The sequence below is a fragment of the Astyanax mexicanus genome, chromosome 2 (assembly GCF_023375975.1).
Source record: "Astyanax mexicanus isolate ESR-SI-001 chromosome 2, AstMex3_surface, whole genome shotgun sequence".
Classification (NCBI taxonomy): Eukaryota; Metazoa; Chordata; class Actinopteri; order Characiformes; family Acestrorhamphidae; genus Astyanax; species Astyanax mexicanus.
In genome coordinates this window covers 3198232-3212989 of record NC_064409.1, presented here as the reverse complement: position 1 = coordinate 3212989, position 14758 = coordinate 3198232, and the positions used below count along the sequence as shown (strand labels likewise).

General features: G+C 35.1%; 1 protein-coding gene and 1 long non-coding RNA gene across 5 annotated transcripts in view; both read left to right on the top strand.

Annotated features, from left to right (window-relative positions):
• atp2b1a (ATPase plasma membrane Ca2+ transporting 1a) overlaps window positions 1-14758 on the top strand; it is a 242731-nt gene that overhangs the window by 19039 nt on the left and 208934 nt on the right. For all 4 annotated transcript variants that reach the window (XR_007437937.1, XM_022671779.2, XM_022671778.2 and 1 more), the window contains exon 3: window positions 14187-14384. Coding sequence is in view for 3 of the 4 variants with exons in the window: in XM_022671779.2 (XP_022527500.1) it covers window positions 14187-14384 (198 nt within the window). In the remaining variant the exon portion in view is untranslated. The remainder of the gene's footprint in view (window positions 1-14186; window positions 14385-14758) is intronic.
• LOC125799090 (uncharacterized) overlaps window positions 1-14758 on the top strand; it is a 229757-nt gene that overhangs the window by 179971 nt on the left and 35028 nt on the right. The window lies entirely within an intron of this gene.

Below are 14758 nucleotides of genomic sequence, written 5' to 3'. Positions count from 1 at the left end.
CTGGCGTTTTTTTTGTTTTTCAGAATTATGCAGGCTTCTCTTTTAATCAGGTTGAAGCACGTTGAGTTTCTACCGGAGCGTTTTGTTATATAGCGAGCCATGTGGGCATTATACATTATAAAAGAAAAGAACTGGTTCTAATGATGCCTGATATCCGATCAGTGCAGTGAGAAGAAGTCGAGAAGCTCAAGTTCCTCTAGTTTCTCTGTTACAGACAGAGCAGAGCGTACTTGAAATTAAAGTTGATATACACCGTGCTCTTATCTAGCTGAATAAATAAAGACCCATGACCTAAAGAGACATGACGTTATATGGCTTAAAATATTAAGAGCTGATTCTTAGCTGAAATATCCATGCAGCATTCAAGTTAAAAAAAAAAAGAAGAAAAAAATGAAAAAAGAGTAACAGGGCTTATTATCCCATTTTGTCATGGTCATTAACACAAATCAAACAAACTTATTATTTTTTTTAAAATAGCCTTCAAAAACGCATTTAAACATATATGTGCATGCAAAGTGAATTTAGAAGCAAACTGAGGAGTAACAAAACAACTACAACGACAAATTAAATATAAAAAACTGCTCAAAATAAATGGATATTTCACTTATCTGCATGTCTCTGCATTTAGAAAACATTATTAAGAAACTCTCTTTTTTTCCGCCAATTTAAAAGTTGAGTATAAAATCAGATAAGCATTAAAGTATTTTTAATTAATATTAATATATAATAAAGGCCAGTGACCTAAAGAGACATGACGTTATATGGCTTAAAATATTAAGAGCTGAAATATCCTGGGTACATGCAAGTTAGTTTTCTTTAAGTGGCAAAAAAAAGCCTTTCCCTTATAACAGGGGTTATCAACCCATTTTCTCATGGTCATTAATACAAATCAAACAAACGTATTTTTGATAAATAGCGTTCAAAACCCATTTAAACACACATGTGCATGCAAAGTGAATTTAAAAGCAATTCCTTTTAGAAATCTGAGGAGTAACATGGCAACTACAACTACAAATAAAATATTTAAAAAAATGCACAAAATAAATTGATATTTCACTTATCTGCATGTCTCTGCATTCATAGAACATTAGTAAGAAACTCTGTCTTTTGTTCCCGCCAGTATAAAAGTTGAGTACAAAATCAGATGAGCGTTAATTATTATTTTTTTAATTAATATATAATAAAGACCAGTGACCTAAACAGACATGACGTTATATGGCTTAAAATATTAAGTGCTGTTGCTTAGCTGAAATATCCACGCAGCATTCAAGTTAGTTTTCTTTAAGTGGCAAAAAAAAAAAAAAAAGTATGCACCCATTTAAACATACATGTGAATGCAAAGTGAATTTAGAAGCAAGTCTTTTTAGAAAACTAAAGAGTAACTTAACAACTACAACTACGAATTAAATATGCTCAAAAAATTTAAAAACTGCTCAAAATAAATACGGCCACAAAATTTGATATTTCAATAATCTGCATGTCTCTGCATTCAGTGTACATTAAATTTCCCCCAATATACAAGTTGAGTACAAAATCAGATGAGCGTAAAAGTATTTTTAAAAACCCAGTTTTTGGTCCCAACCCATCAGTTGAAAATCGCTGCCCTATAGCATGTCTATTTTTTTAAATAAAAGAACTAATCGCATCCTCTGCAGCAAAAAAATCGATTAGAAAACTAGGCGAATTGATGCAAAATACATTATGGCTTACAGCCAATTAAAACCCAAAAATCAGTGTCTCAGAAAATAAGAATATTGTGTTAGACCACTTGGTATTTTTGTCAGTGTGTCAAGTCCTGCTGGAAAAAGAAATCCGCATCTCCATAACAGATGTCGGCAAAGGGAAGCAAAATTTACTGACCATCAATAAATTTTACATTTCATTTAGAAATCAAGAGACACACACTCCAAGCTGCTTGAGGTCTAGTGTGAAGTTTCCACCAATCAGTGATGGTTTGGAGAGTCATGTCTGTCATCTGCTGGTGTTGATCCACTGTGTTTTATTATCAAGTCTAAAGTCAGTGCAGTTTTGTTTTCCCACAAAATCTTACAGCACTTCATATCTTACAGCTTCCCTCTGCTGGCAACTTTTATGGAGATGAGGATTTTATTTTCCAGCAGGACTTGGCACACTGCCCACACTGTACCACCAAAAGTACCAATTGGTCTTTTATGTAATATTCTAATTTTCTAAGGCACTGATTTTTAGGTTTTCATTGGCTGTAATCCATAATAATCATCAACAATAAAAGAAATAAACGCTTAAATAAGGTAACTTTTCAATTGTATTCTTATTTTTTGGGATGCGCTAGTATATTTGCTCTTATGATGGCAGGAAAGGCAAAGGCAACGATGACACCTCAGCAGAGAATGTTTGCAAGAAAATTTGCAATACAATTGTACTGTTGCAACACACGTGGTGCTGCACCTAGATAAACCATCCAGATAAGATTGAACCGTTTTGGAAACATGCTGTGAACTGGAACTCTGGCCCTAATCAGCAAAGGCATGTTTGTTGAAAGAAAGAAAAAGAGCAGGTTTTAATGAATGGAGCTGCTTGCCAACTGTTAAGTGTGGGCGTGGCTCTGTTATGCTTTATCATGCGGCAGCCAGAAGCATAGATAGCACTGCACGGGTAGATGGAAGAATAGATTCCAGTGAATTTGGTACATTTTGAAAGCAAATGCAGTGCCATTAGGGTGTCAAAAAGCCTTTATATTAACAGTGGGGCCACTGAAAATCAGTAGATGTTTCTTAAAGGAGAAATCTGATGTGAAATGGACTTTTGTTGTAGTAAAACATGATGATGAGTACGAACTTTTGTCAATAAGCCCACCTCTGTTCTCCCCAGCATTCCCAAATACAGGGCATTTAGATTGATTTTTGATGTTCCCAACATGCTTTACAATGCAAGTGAAGGGGGCATAAGATTCAAGAATTCAATGAGAGATTTTATTGTCATTTCACATATGTGGTACATGAGGTGGAACGAAATTGTATTCTCACGGTCCAATTTACACCCAAAGAGCAATTAAAAAATAGATAGATATACGAAAAATAAGATAAAAGTAAGGATAAAAACACAATATTAAATAGATAAGATAAGAAATTATACACAGAATAGTATAAAGAAGTAGGGAAATAGCAGCAACATTGCCCAAGATAAGTTTATGCTGTTTCCTGTATATTCCTGCTGTTCATTCTTATGCAGACCGCTGAAAATCATGTTTTCCAGAACAGTGTTTTAATAAGATATTTGTGTACTTTCCAAACTTTCAGTGTCTTGTTTTAAATATCAGGACCCTCTGAAATCTAACAATAAAGTGTAAAGATACTTTAAGTTTGTTGTTAATTGTGTAAAAATAGTAATTTCATTATGGGCAACTCTATGCCCAATTACTAGCATTGGGAATCTGTTGAGAGCATTGGGTAAAAGTGCGGCTTTTTATAATGCTGGATGAGAATTGAAGAATGGTGGTGGGCTATTCCACAAAATTTAGGCTTACTATCATGTTTTACTACAACTACAATTGGATTACAAGTCCAATTTTTCACTAGATTTCTCCTTTAACCCCTTAAAATGCCTTTTATATGTCCCATATACAAGCTACAGGTGTAGGTGATACAAAACCCTTATTCTTTGCTGTAAAATAAGTTATTCACATTCTAAAAACTGAAGGCTTTTCAACAGGTTACATTAGGGCTGGGCGATATGGAAAAAAATCTTATTACGATATAGTTTTTCATATCAGCCGATATCGATATGTATCACGATATAAATCAAATCACTTTCTGTTACACTTAAAGGTTTCTTTTTTACTCAGAAGTGACAGAATAAGGGAGTTATGGCCAAAATCACTAGCAGGCTCAGAGCCTTGTGGACAGACACTAGGATGTTAACATCTTGCCAGGTGGGTACAGCTTTTAAATTAATTTTAAAAAGGGGACAAATATATAAACTAAAAAATATGTAAGACCCTTTACATTATATGTCTGTTTAATTTAAATTGCAATAGCACTTTATTTTTTTTTAATAAAATTATATTTAATCAAAAGATCATTCCCCTCCCTGAATGCAGGCAACTACATAAAGCAAAATACAAGAGTATATCACAGTGTTCATTTTGACAGGTGATTTTGATACAGTCTTAGTCTTTTCACTAAAATGTATAATAGTTTTAGTTACATTTTAGTCTATCGGATATTATTAGTTTTAGTCACATTTCAGTCTAGTTTAATTTTGGTCATATAAAAAGTATGTATTACATATGTTTTACTGTTTTTCTATTTTCTATTTGTTGTAATTTTAGATTATTTACTGCTTATGTTTTTTTTTTAATAAGAGCCTTTAGGTTTTTTTTACATTTAAATTAAGCTAACATTTAAATATTTTAAAGTAAGTGACCTGTAATGGAGGTGGGAGGAATAAAGTCAAGTTTCTGAAATGATCCACTTCTACTGCAGTACAGATTTATACTAACATTACTGGCTTTCAGTAGACTAGACTTACATTACTTAAGTGTATTTAAAACTCCAGTTCAGTAACAGCAATGTTTAGCTCAGTTCAAATACAGCTAGACAGATTATATAATCTTCTGTATTTAGTAAAATATCCAGCATAACAGACTCTCTATCTGTTAAAAACTAAAAACACAGACAGAGGAGAATTCTGCCCTCAGGGTTTTCCAACAGAAACAGTGAGAGTTAGGAAAAAAGATGGAAAGTGCTTCCTTTCTGTGTGTTTATATACTAACCCCTCACTCGTGCTGAAGTTAACCTTAATTTACACGAAACGTGGATTAACACGGCTAACGTGCGTTACCTATTAGTTTATTAGAATGTAAAAAGCAGTGAAAGCATCTTAGCTAATGATGACAGATTGCACAGATCCCTTTTACACCGTAAACATCGCTAACTTTAAACTGGAGACAAGCTAATCTAACTAGCAGCAAACAGAGCAGCGTTACCTGCCTTCAGAAATCTGAACAAGCTCACCTCTCTAAATATCTTGGAGACGCATGCCTCATATTTAAGAGGTGAGTTTTCCAGTGTAGCGCCGCTGAATAGTATAAATGAAGTTTATCCAGTAAATGGGAGAGAAGGAGCCGCTGTGTGAGGAGTTCAGAGTGGAGGGGCTCGGGGGGTGGGGCGGAGGGGGATGGTGGAGAGGGGGATGGTGGAGAGGGAGGGGAGGGGTTGTACTGGGCTAAGCAGCAGTTCAGCGTGCTGCCTGATCTCGTGCTGCGCCTGTTCACAACGCTACTTAAACGGGAAATAGAAAATTTAGTTTATCGAATTTCTCGCCCCGACTTATCGCGATATATAGTTTCCTCGATAACTATCGATATCGTTTTATCGCCCAGCACTAGGTTACATAGAGAAGCTGTCTGTTCACTCTCTACATCACTTAATAATTCCAGATTAGTTTGATAATAGATGTAAAAACTAGACAAACATAAAGAGACTAAAGCTTTGGAGGACTTGAATTGTATGATTTGTATTCAGGAAAATATTGATTTTAAAATGGAAAGAGTTCAGGAAATAAACAATTTTATGATTTTATTCATTATATTTTGACATTAGCAGATTTACTTTTTTATATTTTTTATATTTTGTATGAAAATTCCGGTTATACTTTTCAGTAATGTTCCTTTTTATGGCTTTTTATGAAATGTTTGAATAGAAATCCTCAAGATTTAGTGGTGTAATGTCAGGCAGACAATTGACAAACATCCTGACATGTAAAGAGGCTTTTAAACAGGCCGTGCATGCAAAAAAAAATAGTATTTAGTTTTGATCCATATTGCCCAGCTTTAATATCTATTCCCTGGTACATTCTAAAGCACTTCATGATTCCCTTTGGTGACCGCTTCTATGGAGATGCGGATTTCATTTTCCAGCAGGACTTGGCACACTGCCCACACTGCTACAAAAGTACCAATTGGTCTTATATAATGTTCTACTTTTCTAGGGTATTCTGATTTTGGGTTTTTGTATTGGCTGTAAGCCATAGTCATGATCAACAGTAAAATAAATAAACGTAATGGTTACAATTCCAGTTATACTTTTCAGTAATGTTCCTTATTAAACATGAAGGCTTTTTACGAAATGCGTGAATAGAAATCCACAAGATTTAGTGGTGTAATGTCAGGCAGACAATTGACAAAATATCCTGACATGTAAATGGGTTTTTAAACAGGCTGTGCATGCAAAAAAATGCCTGACAATATAGTACATAGTATTTAGTTTTGATCCATATTGCTTAGCTTTAATATCTATTCCCTGGTACCTTCATGATTCTTCTTCACTTCATGATTTCCTTTGCTGACAGCTTTTATAGAGATGTGGATTTCATTTTCCAGCAGGACTTGGCACACTGCCCACAGTACTGCCAAAAGTACCAATTGGTCTTATATAATGTTCTACTTTTCTAGGGTATTCTGATTTTGAGTTTTTTTATTGGCTGTAAGCCATAATCATCATCAACAATAACATGAATTAAACGTAATGCTTACGATTCCAGTTATACTTTTCAGTAATGTTCCTTATTAAACGTGAAGGCTTTTTTTACGAAATGCTTTAATAGAAATCCTCAAGATTTAGTGGTGTAATGTCAGGCAGACAATTGACAAACATCCTGACATGTAAATGGGTTTTTAAACAGGCCGTGCATGCAAAAAAATGCCTGACAATATAGTACAGCTTTTTCATTCTGCAAAATAAACAAGACTAGAAATAGAAAGAGTAGGGAAGAATAGGAAGAGTCATACAGTTCAGCCCCTCTTCCTGCTAGTGAATAGTGTGTGGCGTGTTTTTGTGTTTTCAGACGCTGTGTCTAAAGTTAGTGCGCTGCTGAGTCAGAGCGTGTGGAGCTGTGCTGCATGGGAAAAGTTCTGTGGCGATGAGAAAGCATTCCAGTAGGTTTCGTCATGCTCCACAGTCTGACTAAGAGCTGTGCCGTAGAGACTCATTCAGCAGTCTCCTCCACACGGCTCTGGATATCGGGCCTGTGGTGATAAGGCAGATCAGCTCTGCCCCACTGCCTCCGCTCCACAATAGCACCCTACCACGGAGCCATGCTCTCAGCTTAATCAGCTCATTCAGGTTTAGCATAGAAAATTAAGCAGTCATGCTGGATTACAAGAGCTTTTGACGGCTGAAAAAGAGATGTCTAATTAGAAAATAGGCCAGTTCACTTTTTTTCAGAGAAAGATGCTTCTTAATCAGGATGTTCCTCTAAAAACGGCGTTGTAAAACTATTGCACATATTTACTATTAGGGTTGAGCAATCTGTTGAGTTTTTTTATGTGGTCAGTTGTGCTCAGAGGAAAGCGCAGTGACTCGGTTCTGATACATCAGCTCACAGACGCAGCCTTGTGCTGATCCACATCACCCTAGGAGTGATGAGAGGAAAGAACGTCCGCCATCTACTGTACTTTACTCACCCAGAGATAGCAAGGATAATTGTGCTCTCTCAGGGCTCTGACAGCTTATGACAATTGTCATTTTCCATTGATACAAATACATAGCAAATTGATCTTTCCATCTCCTAGAATATATCTCCTGTTTATGTGCAGCCTTGTTTATGTGCCTTTTTGTTATTAACTTAACTATTAAATCGGATTTATTAATTAATTTAACGATGTGTACATATAGTACATCGCCATTCATGTAAAAATATGAGTTTAAAAAATTTAGTTTTTTATCCATATTGCCCAGCTCTAATATCTATTTACTGGTACATTCTAAAGCACTTCATGAATTCCTTTGCTGACAGTTTGTATGGAGATGCAGATTTCATTTTCCAGCAGGACTTGGCACACTGCCCACACTACTGCCAAAAGTACCAATTGGTCTGAATATATAATATTCTACTTTTCTAAGACACTTATTTTTGAGTTTTTATTGGCTGTAAGCTTCATAATCATCAACAATAAAAGAAATAAACTCTTAAAATATATCACTCTGTGTGTACATCTATATAAAATGAGTTTGTAGTTTGAATTACTGAAAATAATGTATGTTTTAAATGATATTCAATATTTTTTAAGATACACTTGTATGTATTAACGTGCTGTTAAACTTTTTACACCCACCGTGGTATATGAACTATGGCAAATTTGTTCAGTAGAAAAAATCTAAGACTAGTTTACTTTTAAGAATGTTTTAAAGGCTGTTATAATGGAAATATGTACATAGACAGTGTTAATGGACAGTTAATACGTTAGACATCAGTGCTCAGTCTTCTGATGCTAAAATGCTAAAATAGCTGCTATTTAAAGGCCTGAAACACTTGGGAGTAAACAGTAAGCGTAACTGCTGTGTAATGTCTGCTAAAAGGTGTTCTCAGTGGTATGATTTGTGTGTTTAGAGCGGGTTTATCATAAAGGAACACCTTTTCTTTCAGTTGCACGGTTGAATGGGTTGCCTTTGAGCTATTTGCCTTTGTTGTTTTTCTGTGGTTGGGTCTGTTGAACAAATTGCATGTCTCCTGAAGCATTTATTTATTTATCTTTTATTTTAATTGTTTTAACAAAATGGAAGGAACTAAGGTTGAACGGGACTTTTGTTTTGCAAAAGGCTTCTTCTCTACATGGCCTTTATTGCATTGTTTGTTTGTATATTGGAGTAAAGGCCCTTCAGCAGTTTTATTTAACTTCTAAATGAATGTGGCTATAATCTGTTTCGCAGTAGCAGTCTGTGATTTGGTATTAAATGCATTTATAGTCCTCGTTCACGTCCTTAACATGTAGCCGCGTCAGTCTAACAGAATCAGAGTAGCTTACTGACGCTTCAATGCAAAGAACAGAATGCAAATGTGACTAAGCAGCTCATAGTATGGCTTGAACTCTCGCCCCCTGTCTCTCTGTTGGGCTTTAATCTTGCGCCGTCGCTGATGCTTTTTTTTCTAATGCAAACACTGGATGTGTTGTGGTTGAAGAGAATGGGTCTTTTGCTGTCAGCATTTTCTTGCTGACTGTGCTGAGCTTTACTGTGTTGTGGGATTGATTGTAGTAGTGCAGGATAAACCCACTGCCTTTTGATTGGACTGTAGACTGTAGAGAAGGGGTGAAGGATAAAATCGCTTTCTAACATTGAACGATTCAAAATCGATTCTCATTTTCAATTTTTTTTTTCGCGGAGCTTTTTAACTGTAACGCGGAGCTCTTTAATTGTTAAAGAGCTCTGCAGGACAATAGCTGAGCTTCGCAGGACAGTAGATAAAGCTCCCTGCGACAGTAGGTGAGCTCCCTGCGACAGTAGGCGAGCTCCGCGGTACAGTAGCTGAGCTCCGCGAGACAGTAGGTGAGTGTCGCGAGGTGTATGGGTGACTGGATGCTGTGATTAGGCCTCTCGCGATGACGATGTTATCAACTTATCGTACAATACTTTTTTTAATCACAATAAATCGTGTGGGTTTATTTCTTTTAAAGCCACATTTCACGGATCCAGTGTGAGAGTATTTTGGCTTTAAACCAAATGAGCGAGAAAAACCATCAGCATGAATGAGCCGGTATGTTTACTTTGTTTCACAACAGTGGAAACGAAAGCTGGCGATACTACTAACCTGAGATCTTATTATAAGCAGTACCATCCAGCCCAATTCATCCAGCTGAATATTAAACATTGTTACTATTGAGTATTGTTACTTTATTTTTTTATATAAAGGTCTGTTTATTATTTAGTGCAGTTTTCTCAAAACCCACCCACAGAGTCCCAGGGTGGTTGTACTTTATATGTTTGTTATTTAGGATATTAAAATATTTTTATATTGAAAGCCCTATGTCTGCTCTTAATAATAAAAAGTTAGTTTAACTGTAAAATGGTGTAATAGTAGGTAGTATTATACTAGTATATTATTACTGTGGCACATTGTCTTAAAGCTCTTTGGGAGTCTAGTAGCAGGAAAAAAAATCAATATTATTTTATAGTGGCACTTTAAAATGACAATGATAATTGTGTATCGCAATTATTTCTGGGACAATATATCGTCCTGAAAATTGTGTTCTCAGAACAGGCTTAGCTGTGATCCACCAATAAGAGTCCCTGGGCAAGACTGCTAACACTACAATGGGCCACCCCTTTAATAGGAATGATCATGTGAGGGCGTTTTCACACCAGCACTATTTGGTCTAGTTGGTTTGTACCCTTAGTGCGCTTCGATTAAGCGGGTGTGAAAACAGTAATCGCATGAGACCTGCTAGTTAGTTTACCTAATGTTAGTGATGTTAATGAAGGAGTAAAGCCTGTTTAAACTCAGCTCAGCAGCTCTCTGCAGTAATTTAATGGGTAAAATAGAACTGGTTTTAAACTGTACAGTTTGGAGTGTGGAATTAAATATGTTTGTTTGTGTTTAATGGACACAGAGCTGCTATTACTGTATGCATGTCTCTACAGCTCTCTCTCTCTTACTGAAACCTCATCAGCTAACTAAGCATGAGGAGAGGCCAATCAGAATGCTTACTCTCTCACTGTGTGTGTGTCTTCCTCTTTCATCCTTTGTTTTTTTTATATCTCGCCCACACTCTCTCTTTCTTTCTCTTTCTTTCATCATACATTAACAAATTTGTTACAGTCAACGCTGTCAATTACACCGATTAATCAATGCAGCCCTAATCAATACAGCAATAGAGAGGTCCCCAAATATATGTTTTAAAGATATAGATATGATGTTATTTGAAGATTAAGAAGTTTCCATTTGGAGTGCGTTCGTGATTTATATGTATTGTAAATTAACTTTGTATAATTCCACATTGTAGTGAAGGGGCACTTGAGTTTGGCAGTAAGGCCAAATTAGGGCTCAGTGATATTATTATGAAAAAAAAAATCTATATTTTTTCAAATATATGAATTCTCAATTCATTTTTTTTTTCAGTTCAACATCTTTTTTATTTATTATTATTATGATTTTTTTTTTATGAACAATAAGCCCCCTTTAGCCCTACATGCAGCTTTTATATTAAACACAGTACATACATAAAATAATCTGCTTATATTTCACCTTTTATTTAAGGAAAAGTGTCAAATATGAAAATCACTGTCATTTAAAATAGGGCTGCAACTAATGATTTCTTTAGTAGTCGACTAATCTGCCGATTTTATAGATTTATTTATTTTTGATTAATCGATTTGTCAATGATTATTTCTGCCTCGCTGCTTGCTGTGGGTACGGCTCCTGTTTCTAGCTTTCTTTATTGGTTAGAAATGTGAATTGATTAGAAACATGTGATTTAAAGGCCCTTCAAATGTCCAGAACATTGTTTGTTTTTTGAACGTGGAAGCTACAGACAGACAGACAGACAGACAGACAGACAGACAGACAGACAGACAGACAGACAGACAGACAGACAGACAGACAGACAGACAGACAGACAGACAGACAGACAGACAGACAGACAGACAGACAGACAGACAGACAGACAGACAGACAGACAGACAGACAGACAGACAGACAGACAGACAGACAGACAGACAGACAGACAGACAGACAGACAGACAGACACTTTATTTATCCCGAAGGAAATTTAGGCATCCAGCAGCAACAACACAATACAATAAGAAACAGATTCAAACATAAATTAAAACAGAAGAATAGAGAAAAAGAAGAAGAAAAAAAAATTATTAGGGGAAATGTAAAATCTGTGGTGATTGGGTAATTTTGGAGACGCAGGCTGAGTTGAGTGTTATCCGTATAGAACATTGTGTTTTTGTCTCCAAGTGCTACAAATTGACGATTAGTTGACAAAGAACATTTGGAGTTTACAATTTTTATTATATATATCATGATATACCACATTTAAGTATGTTTTCAGTTATTCTTCGAAAAATATGACAAAATAATATCATTGCTTACTTTTTTTTCAACTTTATTTCAAAGTGACTTTAAACCAAACTTTCACAAATAAGAATTACTAACTTTTAGTGCAGCAATATGTATAGGTATCAAATGGAAACAGATGAGTTAGATGCAGTAGCTAATTTTTTCAAAATTATCCAGGTATTTAAATAGAGTTATCAAAAGAAACTCAATTAACATTTTTTTAAGTATCCGTCAAAAAGCGTTTTTTGCTAAGATTACTTTATTATTACTTATATATACCGAGTTTATGCCAATATATATTTGCATGAATAATTGATGAAATTACTGTAGAAACAATAGGGTAAATAGCACGATAGACACTTTTCTATCGTCCCCACGATATTTATCTTCATATCGCACAGCACTAATCGGAATTGTCTATTATACCGACTAATCGTTGCAGCCCTACTATAAGTTCTTTATAGGTTTCTGAGAGAAGCAAATATCCCTCTCTTTACTGAGATTCACACTGGCTGCTTCTTTCTGTAAAGATGTACAAATCTCCATTATCCCATTTGGATTCATTCATCAAATTAATTTGATTAACCTTCCAGCCTTAAGCTAAATATTAAATGTTATTTACTTGTCTGAATGACTTAAGCATTTAAGCATGTGCTACTAATAAAAGTAGCATGTAGTAGTCTACAGAATATAAGCTGCTGAAGGAGTGAAATGATATGTGAGTGAGTGAATGAATGAATAAAATAAGGGAATATATTGTTGTGACCATTGGCTGTGCTGACCTGCCGTGAAACCTGTTGGCCCTGCAGACTGAGCGCATGCATGCATGCATATGCGCATACACAACCCCCGACAGCTCAGAGTCCCTGACAACACTGACTCATCTGTGTCTCAGAGCCGACGGAAAATGTGAATGAAGTGAAATCCCCGCCTAGAGAACTCTTTTGAATACAACTTCATTTGACCACAGAGAGTTATGTAAATGAATAATGGGGAAGGCCTACCTGTGAACTGAGAGTTATTCAGAGAAACAAAGTGAAAAGTATCTCCATTCTTTACTCTCTGTAGGTAGAAGTATAGATACTAGAGTTAAATAAAATACTTTTATAGAAGTTGAAGAAGTATCAACTCAAGCTTTTTACTCTTTAAGTAAAAGTGTTTAAAAAAAGTACTGGTTTCAAAACTACTTAAAGTATAAAAGTAAAAGTAATATAAGTGGAAAAAAATACATTTAAAGCATTAAAGACAAAAGCTTAGGCCAGACCCACAGAGTCCTAGAGTGCCATAATGAGTATGTTAATGTTAAATTAGTAAAATGTTAATTTTGAAAAATATAATTTGGTATGCACTAGGCTGCTCCTTGTTTCAGATGCATATATTACATATATGACAATTAATATTTTAGTAGAATGTAAATACTGCATATTAAAGAAGTTTATTAGGACTGGAGTTTGTCTCTTGAATCTCTGCACGGATTATCTTCATACTAGGCTACATACGTCTGCTATGTTCTTGCTGGAGTGTGGGCGTGTCTTGTGCAGGTGTGATGGATCACAGTATAAACCAATCATCCAATCACAATCAGATTCACTCTATCTGGATGGAGAGATTTATCTAGATATGGATTTTATTTAACGAATTCGAAAGCCGGAATGAAAATGAGCTGAAATGAAATAGGTGTAACGAGGCTATTTTTTTCTATAACGTGTAATATTGGCACCGCTGTGCTGCGGTTGTAGGCACGAGAATTGCAATCGTAGGATCCATTGGCTTACAGTGGTGTGTAATGACATCGCATTTGGTTTGTATTTGGCTTGTAAGCGCTACATTGTTCTAGGTTACCTGTATGTGGTGGAGTAATACATGGTCATGAGCTATGGTTACAGTGCATTACCGGCTGATAATGTCACTCATAAAATGCCTCTCGTCCAATCACATTGCAGGGTCGAAACTAACTGTGGTATAATTGTACTTAAGTAGTGTAACAAAGCATTTGGGCTTAAATACTTGTCATCTGTTTTCAAAGCATGTGGATGTTCAGAAAACTCTGAAATTTAGAGGATTGTTCTGTGTTTGTGTGCTGTAAAGGTTAAGAGCAGCAGTAGTGAGTTCTTTATTGGTGATTTAAATAAAGGAACATATGTGGCAAAATGGTAAATTTCCAAGATAGTTTTAAATACTTTCAGAAATTGTTATTCTGACTTTTGTTTATCTTCTGAAAACTCTAGTCATTGGTGCTGGCTGAGCAATGATGTCTTGTAATTCTGTACCTTTTTTTTTTTTTTTAAATAATCTTCTTGAAAGTGTAAAAAAAAAAAAAAGAAAAAGCCCTAATTTTGTGTTTCTGTTTCTCTTTTGTTTTCCAGGTTTAAGCGGACAACCTGCAGACCTTGAAAAAAGGACAATAGTGTTCGGACAGAATTTTATACCACCGAAAAAGCCAAAAACATTTCTTCAATTAGTATGGGAAGCATTACAAGACGTAACGTTGATAATTCTAGAAGTAGCAGCCATAGTTTCATTAGGCCTTTCTTTTTATAGACCCCCGGAAGCAGACAGTACAAGTAAGTATTTTTTCCTATTATTTGTAGTTTACATTTTAACCCTTTCAGACCTGAATTACTGTATGTTCCAGTTATGAAAAATATATGAATGCTGTTTTTTTTTGTCTGTAATGCACAAAAAAATAAGACACCACCATCCTAATATAAAATGTTTATTAAAATAAATCTAATTAACTTAAAATTATTATTTCTAAACATGATAAAAGTGTTCTTAATGACATGAATGAGCTTGTATTACTTCGCCCATTTGTTCTGACATAATAAATACATAAATATATAAATAAAAAAAACGACATGATGTCCATTGTAATTGATGCAAGGTCTGAAATGGTTAATTTATATTTATACACATATATATGTGTATAAATATAAAT